The sequence below is a fragment of the Vigna umbellata genome, chromosome 9 (genome assembly GCF_029865625.1).
Source record: "Vigna umbellata cultivar VRB3 chromosome 9, Vumbellata_1.0, whole genome shotgun sequence".
Taxonomy (NCBI): domain Eukaryota; kingdom Viridiplantae; phylum Streptophyta; class Magnoliopsida; order Fabales; family Fabaceae; genus Vigna; species Vigna umbellata.
Genome location: NC_142173.1, coordinates 35,127,734 through 35,150,170, shown reverse-complemented (window position 1 = coordinate 35,150,170; position 22,437 = coordinate 35,127,734). Strand labels below are relative to the sequence as shown.

General features: G+C 28.7%; 2 protein-coding genes across 2 annotated transcripts; one reads left to right on the top strand and one right to left on the bottom strand.

Annotated features, from left to right (window-relative positions):
• The first annotated feature begins 1,587 nt into the window (after nucleotides 1-1,587).
• LOC148193359 (ER membrane protein complex subunit 8/9 homolog) lies at nucleotides 1,588-4,396 on the top strand. The gene is made up of 5 exons (XM_088098120.1): nucleotides 1,588-1,930; nucleotides 2,157-2,303; nucleotides 2,432-2,491; nucleotides 3,709-3,872; nucleotides 3,979-4,396. Exons 1-5 carry the CDS (start codon nucleotides 1,721-1,723, stop codon nucleotides 4,007-4,009), a joined length of 612 nt encoding a protein of 203 aa, XP_087954246.1. The 5' UTR covers nucleotides 1,588-1,720; the 3' UTR covers nucleotides 4,010-4,396.
• A 1,833-nt stretch (nucleotides 4,397-6,229) lies between these two features.
• On the bottom strand, nucleotides 6,230-10,065 carry LOC148193358 (oligopeptide transporter 1-like). Its single transcript, XM_088098133.1, has 6 exons — nucleotides 9,811-10,065; nucleotides 8,869-9,317; nucleotides 8,494-8,591; nucleotides 7,732-8,304; nucleotides 7,271-7,541; nucleotides 6,230-7,187 (listed from the first exon to the last, which is right to left on the bottom strand). Exons 1-6 carry the CDS (start codon nucleotides 9,857-9,859, stop codon nucleotides 6,387-6,389), a joined length of 2,241 nt encoding a protein of 746 aa, XP_087954259.1. The 5' UTR covers nucleotides 9,860-10,065; the 3' UTR covers nucleotides 6,230-6,386.
• Nucleotides 10,066-22,437: the final 12,372 nt, after the last annotated feature.

The window sequence follows — 22,437 nt, the reverse complement described above, 5'->3', positions numbered from 1 at the left end:
TTATTGAGGACAAAATTACAATCAACTTCAATATATTTTGTTCTTTCATGAAAAATCATATTTTGAGTTATATGTAATGTTGATTTGCTATCACAACACAATCACATCCTTTTAGGATAATAACCCCAAATATCCAAGTAACTATTTAAGTCAATTAAACTCACATGCAATCGTTGTTATAAAACAATATCTGCCTTTTACAGAAGAGCGAGAGACAGTTGATTGTAACTTTTTCTTAATCTGTACAATAATAGTTATATTAATGTCTCCTGAATAAAGAGGCATGAGATAACATGACATCAAAAGTATGAATTAAAACTCATCACAATAAAGTTTATTGTTTGTTATGTTTATTGTTCAATTCGTTATTAGATTGTCATCATACTTTACATTAATGTCCATTATTACATTATGCCTAGACATGAGAGGTATGTTGAAAATCACCTCCACTGAACATAAGGTCAATTTATATTATACAAATTAATGCAAACGTCACCTTATAAGTTATTTTTTGAAATTTCACTTGTTCATTTCTTTAACATTTATTCATATATTGTTTATAACTTTTTAATTGTTTTAATGTGAATAAAATTTATCATTATAAATATAATGACAATTTATTTATAAATACCAAAATCCAATTATTTATAAATAAAATTTAGATTCTTTTTTACATATTGAAAAATATATCAATTTAACATTTACATTAAAGTTAATTTTTTTGAAATAGTTGTAATGACCTAAATTTTGATCTATCTAGTTAAAAGGTTGTCCTTAGATAGATATTGTGAATTATGACAATAAAATAAAAGATATTTTTTTTTAAATACCGTCTTTTAGTTTATGGTTGCTTGTGTTTTTTTTGTTTGTAATGTCAAAATTATATTGATTGTATTTTATGGATAAAAATAATCGAAATTATTAAGTATATAATTATATTAAAAATAACACGTATAAAGTAAACTATATTTAAAGTAACAAGTTACCAATTTTTATATTTAAATTTATTGACAAAAGGTGAAAAAAAGGGGGTTAACATAATTTAATTTATTTTTAAAAGCGCAATAGCCTTTTTAATAAAAAAATGAACTTGAAAAACAGTAGTTAATTTTAAACTTGAATAAACTAAATATAAAGATTCAAACTTTATCTTACAGGAATTAAAACAGAGTCATACAACCCAAATATTTGAATTTAGATTTTTCAAAATTAAATTAATGCATGTTTTAATTAAATTTTAAAAGAATAATAAAGTTATATATAATGTTGTATTTAATAACCTGCATATACCATTAATTAAGATATAATGTTAAGGTTTCAAACTAGTCGACGAATGAAAGAAAGGTAGGATTATGATAATAGTCCTATAGTAGTGGATCCTAAAAGGTTAACCTATCAATTAAGTTTCAAATAGTAAAATACTCCCAACATTTTTTCCAGGCCCATCTTTTAAAGGCCATGGTCCGTGTAATAATTGGGCCCAAGCCCAGGAACTACTGACCCAGGCCTGACAAACCTTAGATACCGATGAACGATTGCAATTGTAGGATTGCGAAGGATAGAACCGTGACAAAACGACGTCGTTTGAATTTGGGGTGAAGTGCGAAGTCCACAACGGTTGATAGTTGATTGCGTCTGCTTATGTTTTGTGTTTGACATTAAAACAGAAGGAAACGGAGCAGAACAGAGACCTTAAACCTTTGTGTCGAGAATCTTAGCCATGGGTAGCAACGGATTGAGGTACGAGATCGCACAAAACGCTTACATCAAACTCGTGCTTCACTCCCTCAAACACCCAACCTCCGCCGTCAACGGCATCTTGATCGGTCGCATCTCCCCTTCCAACGACGTCGTCGAGATCGCCGATGCCGTCCCTCTCTTCCACTCTCACATTCCTCTTCTTCCGCAATTGGAGATATCTCTCATTCTGGTTCTCTCTCTAGGGCTTTTTGCATCAATTTTGTTTATTCACTCAGTTTTGGTCCTATACGATTATTTACAAAATTACTCACAAAGATGTATGCTTTCTCAATCAACGTGTAACCTGGTCAACTGGGCGTATATTTTTTTCTTATGGGTGTCTATTAAGTTTTCCTTTACTTCTCTGTAGTTTGCTGATTTTTCCTTTTTGCAATCACACTATTTTTGTGAGATAGATAGAGGAATATTTTTCTGCGAAAGGGTTGAACATAGTGGGCTATTTTCACGCGAATGAGAGATCTGATGACAGTGAGCTTGGTAGTGTGGCCAAGAATATCGGTGACCACATATGCCGCTACTTTCCCCAAGCCGCCGTTCTATTGGTTTGTTGTTGCATTTTATTTTAGAGTTTGCTAATTTGTTGTTGAATTTATTCTTAGTTTTTGCTATTTTTGGTTTTAATTATCTCCTTTTGCTTATCATCCTTTTGTTCCTCTTCAATTATTTGCAGTTAGATAACAAGAAGCTCGATGCTTTGAAAAAGAGCAAGGAACGTAGTGCCATAATGCAGGTTGGCGATTTTAGTGTTGGAAACCGCATTTGTTATGACCGATGATTTCTATTTGTTATCCACTTTATGAATTTAATTTTGGCTTCTTTAGATAATATAGAAACCCTGATGTCAATCTAAACATAGAAATGTACATACCCAAGCTTATTTGTGAATGAACTAAAGAACCTCGTCTTTCTAATGGAATCACGAAAACCTATGAACTTGCTAGAATATAATAATTTTTTGGATAAACTTATAATTAATTGCTGTAGAAGAAAATAAGAAGGTAAAATGGATTGAGCTTCTCATAAGATAAAATTGGCTTATGCATTTTAACCTTTATAGAATTTTTCCGATGTAACTTTTTCCAGAGCTGTGGTTAGAAGTTGATTTTAACTAATGGGGGAAGTTCAATTGATTTTAATTTCTTATTGTCTTCTCTTATTAGTGTGTTTGAATAACTTTATCCAAGCAAGACCGAAGTTCCGTAGTTCACTTTAACACTGGACAATTGGCTGTTTGCTTATGTTTGTTGGTTCCCTTGTTTTGTTCTGGGGGTTTATTTTGGTACATCAATCTCTTCATTTTTTACAAAACTGCTGTATCTAAAAGCTTAACTTGAAATCGGTGGCTTTTATCTTGATGTGTGGGGTTTCATGGGTTTTATGGTGTAACATTGTGGAGCTCAGATTGGATGCAAGAAGTCAAGTTTCTGATTAATGTTGTGATCCATTTTCTCTTGTTTTTTCATGAGTCAAAAGAGAGGCGTATTCATTTTTGATTTGCAACATACTGCAGCATATTTGGGAACCACTCTTTGGGGGAGATGATTTTTTTTTTTTCAAAAGTTCTGTGAGGAAAGCTAGCAAAAAAACAACTATTTCTCTAAGCTAAGCTAAACGAAACATTTTCCAAGATTTTTCCAATTTAAGGACTGGGGGAATGAAACAGTAATGTTGTGTACTCTTTGCATGATCATACAGGGTACAACCTCAAAGGTGTAAAGCTTCATCCAACATTGCACTAATTACAAACGAGTATTGTTATTTGTTTCTTATAGTTACAAAAATTAATGGTTCGTTCAGAAAGCACTCTTGTTTGTTGTAAAAGAAGACCAGCATCTACATTATACATAATTATAGTTTCAAAAGTTTATGATATATGGCTCCCTCAATGTAAAGAGACGCCTTTTGGTTGGTTACATTAACCAAGATTACCTTTTTCTTATGGTTTAGCTTTATGCTAGGGATACATCTAAGAACTGGAAGTTGGTTCCCTCTGATGCAAACCGTTTCTCTCTCAAAGAGCCATCGGCAAATGTAGTCTTATTGGACTATATTGCAACTGAGAAGTGGAATGGAATTGTAGATTTTGATGATCATTTGGATGACATTAGCAAGTGAGTGTTTTTTCCTTGCAGCATTTCGTCTTTTCCCTACCATTTTATTTATCTGTGAAGCTATGACTGACATACGAATACGGTGTACATATTCTATTGTTTGCAGGGATTGGCTCAACCCAGGGCTGTTCAACTGATCCCACCACATGTCTCCATTTTGCACGATTTACTTTGCAAGTGGATTATGTTCAGACTTACATTGTGGTGCAAATGTTGGATCGTCAACAATGAACAATTAGGGACTATAAATTTGACTCAGGGAAGTTGCTTCATGAAGATTTTTCAGTTGCATAAACAGGATATTTACTACCAGTTCGAAAAGGATTTTGGTTGCAGAGCCTTTTTTGTTTTTTTATTCTTGGGTGTAGGTATACTATAGTGGAGTTTGTTTGCTTATCTGCGAATTGTGATGTTGTCTTTCTTGGTATAAACAACATAACCATCACGTCCATTATCTAAGGCCATGTTTGGGGTGGTTGTCTGTTTTCACTTTTTATTTATAAATGAGTTTTAAAATGTTCTAATGCGTCCAATAATTTTATAATACTTAAAGTAGTCTCGTATGGTTTAAAAGTTAAGATTAAAATATTTTTGCTTAAATTTCCTTACATATTTTAAGGATAAAATTGTAACAAAATTTTAAGTTATAATATTTCGGGTGTAGAAATTGTTTATAAAGATGTTATCTGGATTGGAATGTTCACCTTGTGTTGTATATAGAAAATGAAAATGTAGTTTCAAATATGAACTTTGATTTTTCTTAGTCTTTGAAATTAAAATTGTTTTTATATCTCTCTCAAGATTAAAGAAATTTAAATATATATATATATATATATATATATATATATATATATATATATATATATAATTTTATTTTTTTAATCTTTTAAAGTATATTGTCTGTAAATTTTAAAAAGGATAATATGATGAGATTGATTTTAATGATGTTATTTATTTTAATACATTTGAGAGATAGAAATAAAAAATAAATCTTGTTTTGATAAAATGGAATTTAATTATTAGATTTTTACCTTTTCTTTTTAAAAATACTTCTCATAGTTTATGAACAGTAGGAAACAAGTTCTTTTGTTTTCCTTACTTTTTACGTCCCTCGTACGCTAATCGAATTTTTTTAAAGGAAAATACGCAAAATAGATGCAATGACAGTTTCATGATATTGACTCATCTTAGATCAGTTTTCCGTTTTCTACTCCTGTCAAAATTTCCTTAATGGTTGGGTTTCGATTACATGAAAAACCTGTGTTGTAAATGACGTTATAGGTCAATGAAGTCTACGGCGTAAAATAGTTTTTTTTTTAATTAGACTATTTTTATTAAATATTTGTTTTATGAAGTACTAGAAATATTCTTCATTTTTTTAACAGTTTGACTTTATTAATAATATCTTCATTCTTGTGTTTCTCGTTCTATTTAACAATTTTTCTACCAAATTGTTAAAAAAGAAAAAATGACCAATATTTGCTAAATTTTCAACTAATCTATCAACTCAATATTTAAAAAAGAAAAAATGACCAACAAACAACTTAATCAATAAGTTAAAAATAATTTTTTAATGACAAATATAAAAAGATAATAAGTGTTTAGACAAAATTAAAAGTACAAAATATTAAATAAATAAATATTTTACAAAAATTTAATTAAAAACATCTAAATTTATGATACAGAAATTTATGTGTATTTTGTTTTTTAAAATCTTCCCATTGTCTCCAACCCCTTTTTCTAACTTTGCTCCAAAGTCGCAGCCGTCGTTAATGTTTTCCTGGCTTCTACCAAAAAAGGTGGATTTGTGATTTGTAATGGAGGGAGAAGATAAGCCTTTTTTCAAATCTATTTTCATTTCAATACAGAATCTCTAAACCAATTTAATTCTAAAACAAAACAAAAAAAATGCATAAAAAGAACGATTTTAGAAAAACAAAAAATCACGATAATCTTCAATATAATTTTATAAAAGTAATTTGAAGTTATAAATTTTATAATGAATAAACAACTGATGAAAAATTAATTAAATGGATTCTAATTAATTATTGTTAGAAATAATTTAAGTATGAGTTTACAAAGTCAAACATCATATAAATTAAAATATTTCATAAATAGATTGATCTAAAGAAGAGGCCCATGTTCGTTTTAGCGATCACCTTAGACCGTTATAATGAGATTTCTGGACTGTAATGGTTGTTGCAATGCAACGCATTCTCTTCTCAAATTTTCAATTTATACGTGTGTGCGATGCAAGTAGCAAGTAAATTTGTGGGTATCAGAGGCAAAGAGGAGGAAAGTTGAACAGGAAGAAAAGTTGTTTGAACAAGGTTGATTGCATAAATAGAAGGATGGAATTCAAGCAGAGCAGTCTAACCATACAAATATTATTGTGCAGCAAATATAAACAATCTATACAGCTTGTTCAAGTTGGTATTGGATTGGGTTTGTACAATGGAAGAAGATAGAAAACAAGAAGAAATAAAAGACAGTTTCTTTCTATAAACTTGAGTGTCAGAGAGTAGGGCATCCATGAGCAATCACGCCTGGAGCTGTGGGACATTTGGCCAAAGGGCAGTGGTCAGCTTCGGCACCCCACCAGGTTGGACCTAAAATGTCGTAACTTTGGAGGGCAAAGTAGAGAACCACTCCCATGAAAGCAAGGCCAGCATCCAATGCAGCTGAGAGAATGTAAGTATGGCGAGCCCACCATGACTTGAACTTATTGTAAATGTAAAAATTGAAGAAGATTCCGGTAGCTCCCCAGGTTATGTAGTTCACAGTTCTCGCCGGAGGAATACCTCCGGCACCCATAATGATGAGGGGCATGTTGATGAGTTCAATCCACCTCTTGTTTGGGTATTTCCGAGCAAAGAACCACACCGGAACAGGAACAAGTGCACCGATCAGGAAAAACCAATTCATTCCAGGGTAAATTCCATCCTTGGTAAACATTCTCTTTGGACCCACCACTCCCCATATGATCGAAGCATTGTAAAACACATCGTCACCAGGGCACTGCCATGGACTATTTTCTGGCAATTTTGATTGATCACAGATGTTTGGAACAGTCGTCAGAAGCCACCATGCTGTTCCAAAGTACACGGATGAAGCAACCACGGTGCCCACCAACTGCACGACGAACATAGATTTTGGAGGGATTTTCATATAGTGGCCTAATTTGAAGTCACCAAGGAATGCGAGTGCCTGTGACATGCTGATGTAGCCGTATGTCTTGAAGGCTACATTAGCAAGTGGCTTTCCGGGGTAAATGTACCCGATTATCAGCTCTGTGATCACGTTCAGCCCTGCTTGCTGCAAAACGAAGTTCCAATCTTTCGTGAGAAAGACAACTTTGAAGCTATGGGAAACTGTAAAAACTGTAAAAATGACGTTACCATGTTTGTTGTTGCTTGAATTACTCCAACTGGCAAAGTGAAAACTAACGCAATACCAAGAGACATCAGAACTCCCCACCATGGCAGCTGAAGTTGCTTTCCAAAGCCTTCACAAGTTATCAGCGCCACAACTACCATTAGAGCCAAAATGCTCGCAAACCACCACTCAGGTACTTGTTCATAGTTTTTCTTCATGATTCTCGTGTGCACATCTCCGAATGTTTTTTCTTTTAGTGCAGATGTTGTCTTCTTCCACATCTTAACAATCGTTCTTCCAAACACACATCACGACAAAAGTTAGATGACTTTAACCAATTTATCCAAGTAAACCTGTAATTCTAATAGGAGAACAACACTGATAGAAACACACAAAAACTAAAAAATTGCATCCGATTTTTTGTTTGTAGTGGTGTATTAAATATTTAAGCTTTGTCAGAAATCTCAAACTGAACACAACTTACTTTCCATGGAAGAGAACAACATGCGAAATGGTGGCGGTGAGAGAGGCAAAGCTCAATCCATAATCGAATGCAAACGTGATACTAAGATAGAGCTTGCTGTAATTGTTATAACTGTCCATGTCGATGTCAAAACTTTTAGCATTGAGAATCCGAGTGACATTATATTTTTTTCCAGTGGAATCAAAGGTGTTGGAACTGATGATGGGGAACTTCTTGGCATCATATACGTTGTTCCAATATGAAATGGGAATCAGAACGTACATAAAGAGGACAAATCCAACCAGTGTGTTGATGATGGCAAAGCCAGGTGTAGCCAAAGGGGTCCCCAAAAACCCAGCCACTGTGTTCCAGTCAAGGCCAAATGAACCAATGCCAAGCCCAGTAATACCCGAACCAATTTGTTGAGCAAGGATGGACTTTTTCCAAACTAAGCAAACCCACGAGATTGTTGCTAGTCCTGGGAATAAATAACCCGGAATGATGTAATAAGCAAAACTTGACACAAACACCAGCACAAAGAATTGCAGTCTTGTGTTTCCTCCTTTAGGCCTTTTCTCCTTTTCATGGAATGCCCTGCAATTCAACAAATTCATAACTCCATAACACCATAAGAAGGTACTTTTCTCTATAGTTTACAAAATAATTTCTCAGTAAATGTTAGTGCTTAACATTAGCTTTATTATAATAAAAAAACCATCTTTCGTTCATATATCCATTAAAAGACAAATATGCATAAATCACCTTCAAAGAATAATAAAATACCTGAATAAAGACACCTGGACAAGGTTTGATGGCCACCACATGTACGGGGAATCAACGAGGAATTTTCTGAAAATGCCAGCCCATCCATAACCAAGCATCTAAAAATTTAAGGACACACAGATTAGTGGCCTAAACAAATCTGAATATGCTTGTTGTTTCGGTTAATTGCCTTAAAAGTATAAGAAAATTATCAGATTCCTTTGTTTGATTTTCACCCCTCTTTCTCAATGTTCTTCCCCTCGTCTCCACTCAAATCATTTATCCAACTGAACAATTTCTCTCTCTATTCCTTCCACCCACCACCCACAGCACTATCTTTTTTCAACAAAAAATTGTTACTTTCAACAACCTAATGAATTAATAATCACTGTTCACCTGGGTGGATAGTGCGAGAAGGAAAGCAGCCATTGGGTGGATGCTCCTGTGGTAGAAAGCCTTGACAATAGTGATAATGTTGATGGCATAAACACCACTAGATCCAGCACTGGCAAAGATGGTGATGAGTGCATGCTCCTTTAAAGTGAATGGGCCAGGGTTCATAGAGAACGACCACTTGGTGAAAGGAAAAACATATGCTTTGGTCGGAAGTGTTCTGGCCATGAATTTGCCAAGAGGGAGAGAAATAATCTGTGCGGACACAGAAGAAATGTAAAGAGGGGTGGTTCTGTAACCAAAGAATTGGTTGATGAATGCAAGGACAACGCACGAAGCTATTCCCAAAGTCCATGTCCTGAATGTCAGCACAGGCTGCGTAGGGTCGTCGGTTATTGGAACCGTCAACCTCACCTGCTCAATCGGAGAGTCATCAACCTCTTCTCCTTCATCTGCAACATAACATTAAACAACATTCACCTTCATTATCAAAAACAAAAACCAGACACAAAAACGTAGATACAAACAAAATAGCAACAGATAATAAGAATTTTAAAACGCTTCTACACTTTTGGTCACATTCACGAGAATGTTTTTGCTAAATAATTACTGTCTCATTTAACTTTACAATCTTTTTGAAAAACCCTCGTGACTGGCTGCCCGTGGAAAGATCCCCAACACCCAACACAGTGCAATGCGCTACACAGCACTATTTGTTTGCTTCCAAACAACGTTGTGAGAACAGATAAAATCATTGAAAATAATGAAGCTTTTTTTAATATTTAAATATGTAATTTTGTTGTTGTTGTGATTATGCAATTTCATGCTCAAAATTCAAGCATCCTGCAGATAGTTGGTGATAACAGCATGGGTTGTATGTTATGGCATGTACATGGAAACGTATAGCAGAAGTATGTAACGTTTATCTAAACATTGAAATGTTACCAGGCATGGCTACTTCGGAGTGGTTTTTATTGTCGAACTCCTCAGCCATTGCAGAGGATCTGGTTCAGGAAATGCGGATAGGACTTGGAGACCCTCTTCTCTCTCTCTCTTCTTCTCTTACTTCCTTCTTCAGGCACGAGAAGAGTCACATTGTCGGTTTGATTTTATAGGAGGTGGGAACGAAACCAAACAGTTCCAATGAAAATGTGTCTGGCTGCAATAGCGGTGCTTATTCGTGATTGACATAAGCATAGAAATCAATTACGACAATAAAATCTGTTAAACCTAATCAAGAAACAAAATCAAAACTTTTAAGGTTATCTTAACAGATCTTGTTTATCACATCTACGTTTTTTTTACACATCTGTACGCAGTAAATAGTGAATAGTGTAGGTTGACTTCATAAACAGTCATTCGGACCACAGTTTCAATCTTTTGATTTGTAATAGAAAGAAAATTACTTTTCTATACCATTTTCTTACATTGACAACCTATATTTTAGTCATTATAAAAATTAATTTTTATATTTATTACAAAATTAAAAATTGAAAAATAAAATAACAAATATAAAGTGTGTGTAAAAATTTATTGATAATATCTTTACCTGAAAAAAATCAATCACAATTAACATTTAATTTTTTTTTATGTATCTATCTACACCTATATCAATATCTATATATATATATATATATATATATATATATATATATATGTATATATATATATATATATAACCTTTCACTGGTTGCTAACATGATGATAGTTTACACAAAATTTATAAAACATAAAAAAAAAGATAATTTCATTTAAAAATGAAATATAATATTTCAAAATAGTTTAAAAATAAAAAATGTAATTTTAAAATATTGTATACATATTTTATGTTTTTGTTTTCATAAGTATTAAAAGTAAAAATTAATTACTTTGAAAGTGTTAAAAAAGTATAAATTAATTATTTTAGCAATACTAAAGGTATAAATTAATTACTTCAATAGTATTAATTGAATTGTTCCTCCTCTTACCGTGACAGAAAAGAATATGTCCAATTTATTCCAAAAATTGTCTCATTACTATATTAGGTATCAGTCTTTTTTTGGTAAAATATAAAACTAAATATTTAGTAATTAAATAATACATGGTTAAATCTCTCTAGTTGTCCCTATTTTTTAGTTTTTTCAGTTCTATTAGAATTTCCAATTTAGTTCTAAAAAGTTTTAATTTGAGTCAATTAGGTCCCTGCCATTAAATTGTACTAACAGAGTTTAAATTTTTTTATGAGATACGTGACATGTGTTTTATATGTGGCATTTCTTAAAAGATTAGATTTTAATAGTAGGGTTTCTAAAATGGGATTTAATAATAGAATTTTCGGTAAGTCGATTTTGTCCTCGTCGGTGCTTCTTCTTCCGGTGAATCGTCGCTTCCAACGGCTCCTTCACACGCTAATCACATCGCAACCTGGTGCAATATGGTGAAGACCCTCACTCTCCAGGGATGCGATCTGGTGCGACCAGGCGCAGATAATGAGTCTGGTACTCTAGAACGCCATAGCCAGGAACTTCATCAGCGATGCGCAACCTCAACCTGACAACGTCGTTCTCTGGGACGAGGAGTTTCACACGCTCTGCACCCTCTCTGCCTACAAAGACAATGTTTTTCACTCTTGGGAAATCCTTTCTCTCTCTTCGATGTTTGTCTCTCTTTCTCTCCCTCCCTCTCTATTTTGTGTTTTTTTTTTCTCTACTACAATTTTAGAATTTTTGATTAATTTTGTTTTGGATTTTTTTTTCATATCTTGTAAATTGATTTTTTATTTTATTTTAAAGAAGTGATTTTAGGGGTTGATTGGAAAAGGGACATTTTTCTTTTTCCTTTTCTTGTTTTTAGGGGTTGATTGTTCGATGCTATACTATTTTTCCAGTTCTTTCATTCGTAAGAATTGTCTCTGATAGTCCTTTTAGATTGACAAAAGCGAATGAAGGACTGATTTCAATGTCTCTTCTTTCTTCAACAGCACCATAATGATGACATATCAATGCTATCGAAAACAACACGCATAACAACAGCACACAGCTAAAAGCAAAAAATGTTTTAATTTTGAAAGGGTCGATAGACATTGCTGATAGACAAAACTAAATAGTAGAAAACACACTTCAAAATTAATCAAAGAAGATAATAATAACCATAGTTAGATTTTGGAAAAGGCATCGCCCTCCCTCTTCCAAAACGATTAACCAAATGGCGAGAAATGTCAAATCGTACATTTACCACTGGCACTCCAACCACCATTTCCACTCTTCTTTACCATTGTTTCCTTCTTCTCTTTATGTTGTGTCTCTCTATTGTGTTTCTCTTTGTTGTCTCTGAAGCTGGAAAGAAGATTTCTAGGTAGGATTTTTGGGTGTTGCTTGTAATGGAGGATGATTTTTTTTTAATTTTTTTAATCAAACATTCTAAGACTTCTTAATTTAAAATAAAAATGAAAGATTAAATATGTAATTAAATTATTTTTAAAAGTAAAACAATACACTGAGACTAAATTGAGGCCTGATTTACGCATATGTCTCTACACACCCACTTATGGCAGTTAAATTGCTTAATATTGTACTAAATTAAATTGGAGTAAAATGCATTAATTATTTGGATTGGTTATAAATTCATTCAAGTAACATATGAATTATTAAAAGGTTAGCAAACTATTGCACTGATTAAGAATAATTAGTAAATATTAAATTTTATTAAAATTCATAATTTAATTATGATATTAAATTAATTTTGATCTTAATAATTATTAATACAATTTTACTTTATTTAAAAAATAAAAATGTCTATAAATATCATACAGTTGTAATTAATAAATATATTTTTACTTATTTTTGGTAGAGTTCTTAGAAATTTCAAAGTGTTTATTTTGTATTCAAAAAATGACTGTAGACATAAAAGGCTAAAAAAGTAATTTTATCTTAAAAAATATATTATATAAATTTATATAATTTTAATTAATGAAATAAATTATTTTAAATTTTAACATGAATATATGAAATCGAATATAATCAATTATATCTCAACCGATGCCTGAAGGACAGTTGTTAGCATTGCCCTTAAATTATATACTAAATATGTTTATAGTAAAATACGTTAATTGTTTGATTTGGTATTAATGCATTCAAGAAGTTGACATTTTAAAATTAAAATAAATATATTTGGAATAAAACGCATTAATTGTTTGGATTTGTTACTAATTCTATCAATTCTGAAAATTATAATAAATTGGGTTAAACCCATTAGTTTTTTGGATTTTTTATTAATTTATTCAAGAAACAAATGAATTTTTAAAGTTATAATAAAGTGTATACAAAATTACGATAAATTTAAATTAAGTAAAAATCATTAATTATTTGAATCTATCATTATTTATTTTAGCAAAATGAATTATTAATTTAGACACATTGTATAAAATTTAAAATTAATAATATAATTTATGGTTCGATAATGTTATTGATGTTATTTGTTAGGTTTAAGGTATATTATTTTCCTTTAATTAAATATAATTGTATCTAATAAGGAATTAACTTGCTCAAATTAATACTATTTGTATATAATTCTTTTAATTTTACAACTAACCATAACAGGCTATATATTATATAACATAAAAAAATATAAATTAAATAATATATTATAATGTATATGTTAATAAAATTTAATTTTAATTTCAAATTGAAAAGTAAAGTAATAGTAATACAAAATATTATTTTGTTTTATTCAAAATTTAAATATTTCCTAAATATATAATCACAATAATAATATTATTCGTTATCTTAATTATGATTAAGGTTTAAGAATTAAATAAAAATAATTTGGTGAAGTTTGATCCATGAGATTGTGAAGGTTTCGATGATTTGTGTATGGAGATGGATATATATTTGATTGTTAATGAATTATACAGTGATGACATAGCTTATTTCTTTGATTCTTATGCATTAGTGATGATTATGAATTTCTTTGATGAGTATTGAATTTGTGTTATTGCATACGTAGTAACGGTCTTAGTGTGATTGTAATTTTGACAAAAACGATTGTGAATTATTTTAATGAGTATTGAATGTGTTATTGCATAGTAGTGATGGTGTTGGTGTGATTGCAATTTTGACACTAGTGTTTTATGTCTAATCTTAATAAACAGAAATAGATGTTTACAGTGAAAAACTTAATATTTACAAATTGAATAGATAGATAAAATATTGAAATTACAAACAACAAGGTCCTTTCCCAAGCCATATAATGACTACTTCAAGCTTCAATCGCATCTCTCTTTTACATTTTCACGTTTAATTTTCAATTTCCTTTTCAATCCAAAAGGAAGAAACCATCATGAATGAAAGAGGAAACTCAAGGATGAGAGGGAGAACTTCACATTACTCCAAACAACTTTCAAGAATCTCTTATGAGCACTCTAAGTGATTTTATTCATGTAAAAATGATGAATGTCTAAAACTCTCGCAATAACACAATTAAATACCTATTTTCATGTATCAGGTTGACAAATTCTTGCCTAACGAGGTCTAAAATTCCATACTCTCTCGAATATTGCAGATTTGGACTGTCATTTTTTCCTGACAAGCTGTGAGCTTGCTCGACAACTTAGCCTGGTGCCTAATGTTATTTTGTTGTCATTTGGGTGCGATCCAAAGTAATATAACCCTACATGTGAATCATTTCTTCATGTTTTGCAACCTTAGGTGCGATTTCAATGCCCTCGCGTGGGTATTTTTTGATAAATCATTATTTCTTATTCAATCACGCTTCATCATGTTCTAATTTGTTTTCCTCCACCATAATTTCTTCCTATTAACTTATTTCACATACTCAAAATAGAGATTGAAAAGTAAATTCACATAAAAAAAACTAAAATATAAAACAATGCAAAAACAAAATAAACTTCACAATTAAATAAGATAAAAATTATAGAGAAATTAATTGTATTCACAAAACTTAACATCAGTACAAAATAAAAAAATAATGTTATGAAATATTAAGTGATTATAATGGTTTTTAAATTTATTCTATATATAATTTAAGGATTCACCTTGACTTAAAGTTTATATATACATTTTAATAATTCACTTTGACTTAAAGTTTTTAAGATCATATTTATGAATAAATTTTAAGGATTGACTATGACTTCTTAGTTTTTGAATTTATATTTTGAGTGTTATAAAATATGAGCCAAAATTTCATAAAAGACTTTATATTATCCTTGACTCAAAATAAACCATAAAATTTTGTGTGATATTTTTTTATAAGATTTTAATTTTTTTTATATTTATTCTATGTGGAACTTAAATTTATATTTAAATTTTAATAAGGTTAATGGCATCATACCTTCAAATTTCATCTTCAACCTTTATGATTGATATAATTTATATCTTCAAAGTAATTTCTATATAAATTTAAGATATACAAAGATAATGTGTTTTTTTTCTATTAATTTCGTGAATGTGTGAGATTTTAATTACAAATTTCATCTTTAACTTTTTAAAATTAAATAATTTTAATCAATTGTTTATGCATATCTTAATCATTAAAAAACTTTATCTTATTTATCAAAGTAACATATATAAAAAATTGTTCAGATAATATTATTCCCACTATGAACATGGGCCAGATCGTGGTACCCAACAAGATAAACCTCTATGTTCTAATTTCAACTACAAACAAAAGCTTCAACATCATCATGAAAAACACAGCACAACTAAGTGGTAGAAGGTTGAAAAATTAGAACTTACAAGTCATGACAATCGAAACCCTACAACCAAAAGATTGGAAGGTTGACTACTCTATGAAGCTTTGTTAAATTTAGACAAAACGTATAATATCATATTTTTCTACAAAAAGAAATCCATTTATAAATAATTCCTACTTTTGTTTATAACTTGTAATGCCTAATTTTGGTTTTTACAAACAAAGGAAAAGAAAAGTAAATAACAAAAGCATGTAGCTTTTGTAAAATGTTAAAGATAAAAGTAATTATACAATATTGTTGACTTAATAAAAATAAATAAATAAATACTTCTATATTCTTCGTAACAATTATTACTCTTTTTTAGTAACTTAAAACTCTAAGAATATGTTCCATAAAAAGAAGTATTTGAAATGTAATTGTCAACATTAATTATCTTTTTTACTTTTGAAAAAAATTATATATAGCAACTTGTAGCGGCTTTTTTAATATCCATATGATATAAAGTTTATATTAGTCCTTAGGAAGAATTAAATAATTAAACTTTGGGTGTTGCTTCCTCCACCACCCCACCTTTTTCCCTCCACCTCCTATTTATTTATTTTGTCCCTAAGTAAAATTTTATTTTTAGGATTATTATTTTTTGATTTTATCCATTCACAACTTATTCCACTGATAACCTATTCTAGTCTCCCATACATGAGTAAAATACTTTTCTTTCATTTTAACATTATATTTCTTCCTCTCTTTCTTTCGTCGCTGTGTGTGTTGCTTCCTCCAGGTGCGTATTCGAATAAACCTTCAAATAAAATCCTAAAATAAAAACCGTAACATTTAAACGGAGGTGACATCTTTCAACGGATGTCAACATCCGTTTAAGGTAAAACGTGACATCCGTTTTTCCTTAAACAAATGTTGACATCGGTTGAAGGATGTCACCTCCGTTAAAGGTTACGTTTTTTATTTTTATTTTAGGGTTTATTTTATTAGTTTATTCTTTATTTTAGAAATATTTTAATAATTTAATTTAAATGTTTTGATTTATTATTTTTAAATATATTTTAATAATGTAAGGAAAATGAAGAATACAAATGGGATTGCAGAATAAAACGGAAGACAAATTGTTAAACGAAAATAAGAGATGGAAATATTGAGTGTAGGGAGTAAAGTAGGAGAACTAGGTTTGAAATAAATTAAAATAATAAAAAAAAAATTTAATCTAAAAATATAATTGGAATTAAAAGAAATTGGAGAGGTAGAAGGAGAAAAGTGTGGTGTGGAGGGAGCAACACCCTTAAACTCTTTTATTTTATAAACGTAACACGTCAATTTTTTTTTAAATTTTAAAAAATATAAACGGTGACAAGAAGAGTCTCATACTACATAGAGATAAAGATAGATTATACTTTAATATACTAATTTTAGTTTTGGATTTATACAAATATAAGCACTAACTAAAAGTTGTCATATCTAATATATGAAGAAAATGATGGGCTTAAAATCCACCAAAAAGTCAGCATTCTCGCATCACCCTTTTACTCCTTTTCATACAAACTCTTCACTTAGTCAAAATTCCTTTTATTTAGTCACTTTTATCGTCCACAATGTCCTTATAGTTTATAACCCTGGTAACATTAATTTTAATGTTATTTAATGGCTGGGTCCACAAATATTTCTTTGTATATACCATCATTTCACAAGGATTTGTGGGTTTTTTTAGTATAAATATCTAAATTGTTCTTTCAAAGTAAGTGTATTATACTGTAGGTCTCGAGTTTTTTTTTTCATATATAAAAAAGCTATCAAAATTCTTCTAAATTAACCAGATATATAATATAATAAGCATATATTTTGATTGGGGTTAAATATGTTTTTAGTCCCTAAATTATTGGTCGTTTCTGGTTTTCGTTCCTCTTTCAAAATAAGGTACAATTTGGTCTTCATTCTTTTCGAAACTCTAGTTTTAGTCCTTGAAACTTTGGTTTTAGTTCTCGAAAACTAACCTCGAAAACTACCACATTTTTAACGGTATTAGTTTTCGAGGACTAAAACCAGAATTTTGAAAAGAATGAGGATCAAATTGTACCTTATTTTGAAAGAGGGACGAAAACCAGAAACGGTCAATAGTTTAGGGACTAAAAACATATTTAACCCATTTTGATTGACTTTGAGTGTACTTCCTAATATTTTGAAACCAATTTAAATATTTGCTTGTTTTAAAATTATAAGATTGGTATAAAGAATCTATAATTTAAACTCAAATCGATTCTAATATGCATTAAATTAATTTTATAAATTAAAAATTCATAAAATATATGGAATTTGATGATCTACATGCTTAATCTCAAACAATGACTTATTTTGTACTCTTCAACAACTCATCTTCGTATTAGCTCTGACTTGTACTCTGTGTTTGACAAAGTCAGATTAAAGAAAATACCAATTTTTCATTATTTACATAAATACCCCTCTTCCAATGTACGTGCTTAGTAGACGTTAAATGGCAAATTTTAAGGGTCTTTAACATTAAAGTTAACATTTTGTCATATAAAAAACTACATTCAAATATTATAAAATATAAATGGATTTAATCAAAATTGTAGTACATTTCAAATTTAGATATTTTTAATTCAATTTGTATGAAAAAGAACTTGTTTTAATTAAGTATTTAAAATTTGTACACTTTTTAACTTCATTTTTACCACAATAGTTTAATTTTACAATTTCAAATATAACATTACGAAATTAAAAATAAAAAAAATATTTTAAAATCTTAATTAATCTTTACCACGGTAATTTAATTAAAAATATAAAAAACTAAATGTTTTATGAAACATTTTCTTAATAAAAATTTAATTAAAAATGTAATGTTTATAAGCCACTTAAAATTTATTTAAGTGAATAGAAATCATTACTTTAAAATAATATTTATTTATATCTCGTGATTACAGAAACCCGGAACAATAGAGTGATTACGCGCGGTTTTTTGAAATTAAAATGCCATAACTTTCGCAATAATTTGTATTCAGTCTTTTCTGGTTACTTTTGTTTTACACTTTTTTTTTTCTTTTTTTGAAGAGATTATGTTTTTTCTGTTAAGTAAAAAAACTTAAATTACATGGAAATTACTTTTAACTTAAATTTTTTTAACTTATTTTTGTCGGAATTTTCTAATGAGCACATGATTCTCCTTTAATCAAGATGTAACCGCAAATGTATACAAATTAGAATGATAAAAAAATGGCATGATAACCATAAAAATAAGTAATACTGTAAAGAAAGATTCTTAAAAAAGGAAAACTTTTAGTTTCGCAATCATTTTGTATCTTACATTTGGACTCTAGATCAATTTTAACAAAAAGTTAATTTCAAAACCTATAAATACAAAAGTAAGGTGTGATGATATTTAATGGGCATTTAAGACTTAATTACGTGATAACCGATCAATATAACTAAAAACTGACTTGAGTATTGGAGTGTCTTTACCATGTATCCACCCACTCAGATTTGGACTTTGCTAAAGAGGATTTGACAAAATATTGGAAAAAATACATATTTTGGACTGCAATTGGGCCAACCTTAGTGAAAGGTTAATTTCAAAGCCTATAAATATTTAGTCGATATTTAAGACTTAATTGTGTGATAACTTATTGATATAACTAAGAACAGACTTGAGTATTGAAGTGTCTTTAACCGATATTTATCCATTCAAATTTAGAGTTTACTAAAGATGATTTGACAAAATATTGAAAGAAGAAAGACAAACTAAACTAAGTGAAATAATTTTTTTTGGTTCTATAGTGTAGAATAATAATTTTGTTCTTTCAATTGCATCAAATGATACTATCATAATAACTTTTTTTTGAAGTACTATTATTATGATAACAGTCTTTAAATCTTGACCTTACAATTATTAGTACGATTTACAAATTTCAAATTGAGAGAGTACTATAACAATGTTTTATGATTGCATACTGTGACAGTAACTTATTCCTAAATAATGTGTATTGTTAATTTAATGCTTATAGGATTATGTTTTAGCCTAATGCCTAAACAAAGCATGTGAATGGAACTTGAAGTGTGTGAATTTTGAAGAGCATATGCTACATTTAATAGATGTTCACATGCTCTGTCACTGTTCTCAACTTGTACAAGAAAGTGACTGTTTACTAATTTCTAAACTTTCTCAGACAGTATTTTCCATAAATAACTTATTATTATCACATGTTTGTACAATTTTTTATTAAATAAAATTTAATATTTAATATAAATCTTATCTGATGAACTGGTTTCAAAAGTATAGTTTCCATAAGTCAGTCAACTTGCTTAGACCATATATTTCAAAGGTTACCATTACCACTTGTCAGAATACTTTAATACATTTAATAGTTTTGTATTGTTTAGGACTAAAAATAGTGTAAATATTTATTTATTTATTTTCTGATATATTTTCTAAAAATAATATTATATTGGATAAAATTTCAAAACAAATAATATTTATATATTGATAGATTTTAATGGTGTTATTTGAATTTGAGATCAAAACAAATATTATTCGTGAAGCATTTTTTGTTTTGATAAATTATTTTCAATTCTTTATTTGTTACTCTGATAAAAAAAACTGAATGTTTTTAACAAACATTAATTTAGGAAGATTAAAATTAAATCTGGTATAAATAATTTTTAATAGTTTTGTATTGTTTAGGACTAAAAATAATTTAAATATATATTTTTATTTTTTTGATATATTTTTAATAGTTTTATATTGTTCAGGACTAAAAATAATTTAAACATATATTTTTTTATTTTCTGATAATTTTCTAAAGATAACGTTATATCGAAATAGTTTCAAAACAAATAATATTTTTGTAGTGATTTTGATTTTAATAATATAAGTTGAATTTGAGATCGAAACAAATATTATTGGTGAAGTATTTTTTGTTTTGATAAATTATTTTCAATTCCTTATTTGTTAATCTGATAAGAAAAAAGAAATTGAATGTTTTTAACAAACATTGATTTGGGAAGATTAAAATTAAAACTGGTATAAATAATTTTTTTAAATATTTTATTTTAAAAAATAATAAGTTTTTTTTTCTCAAGTAAAAAAATTGAAATGAACAGATTACTTTATTAGTTTTTTTTTTAAAGTCAGCACAAATAAACTTAGTCGTTATCGTAGACCATATATAGATAGATACTTAAATTCTCCTTTAATAATGTCATACAACACGACAAACTATACTCAAAAATTTGAACTCAACTTTCCGAAAAACAAATCATCCATAAATGCACACGTCAAACTCACAGTAGAATAATAATATATTATAAAATGTTATTATCTATATAACTGTACTACAATCTCATAATAGTAATAAAAATATTTTTTCTTTTAGTTTAATCTTTCTTTTAATACTCTGTATAGGTGCTCAAACTTGAAGAGTCAATATCCTATATCTAAGATAGTCTAAGAGGGATTTATATATAATATAAAATATTTAAAAATATAATTTTAAACATGCATTATAATATATATATATATATATATATATATATATATATATAAAGTTTTATTATATATTCATGTATTCACTACATTCAACAATTTATATTATATATATATATAATAATAATAATAGAAACTATTGCAAATAAATTTTTAATGTAAGATAATGATATAAAATAAACAATTTTATTAATAATTCATAACTAATTCAATTTTAAACATTGATAAAAGTTAAAAAAAAAACTATATAAAATATATAGGAATTTATATGTGTCAAAAGATATATAATAAATAAAATATTCACTGACGCTCTTTTTGGAGACTCATGTTAAATATGTTACATAAAGACTATAATCTAATTTTTAAGACCTGAATTTATAATTGAATGGACAAATTATGAACAAGTTCATCAAAACTAAGATGTAAGTTTTTCTGTTTGTTTTTCACCACATACTATTTTAGTTTGAAACTTATATCATCGTTGAAGTAAGAGAATTTTGGTTACCATATAAAATATAAATATTAATGCTTAATACACAATTCAAACAATAAATCACACATTATCTTTACTATGATACCTCAAATTCAGACCATTTCATTAACTCAATAAACACTTTAAAACAACATAATCCATCAAATAAAACCGCAAATAAATCAAATATAAATATTTATATTTGTTTTACATTCATAAAAAAAAAGCATAAATATGTTAAAATTACTAGAAGAAATAAAAAATGAAATAAAATATTTTTTTTAACTGAAACAGAAATATGCTTGCTTGGGTAAAATTAACTGGGAACATGTTTATCTTAAATATGGTTAAGTCTATAAGTACACTATCTTTTACCCGTTTATTAGAAATTAAAAATAGGTATTCAACTTTATGTCTAGTAATATTTGTTTTTTTAATTTTTTTTATCAGTTTTTATATACATGTTGATGAGAAATTTTTTTATATTTTTCTTTTCAAAGTATTAAAAGTAGAAATTAATTATTTTAAGGGTATAAATTGAATTTGTTCCTCCTTCTACAGTGACTAGAGTAAGTCAAATTCATTACAAAATTTTTGGATCCCCTAATGAAATTGAGAAATATAAATAACAGTTCTCTAAAAGTTTCTATTGGGCCCTTTAGTGACGTCCACTTTGAGTCCAAAGGGAGAAAAAAATGGGCCAGTCCACTCAATAATCGGACTTTTATGTTGAGCATTCCTTTATGCACCTCCATATATTTTATTTCCTGCGCTTCCATATAAATGAACTTCCTATTTTGCCTTTTCTCAATTGTATAATTCAGAAATTAGGAATAAATTCTGGAATATGTAATCCAAAAGTAAAAAGAATATTTCTATGATGTCAAATTTGAAAGTATTTTTTTCCTG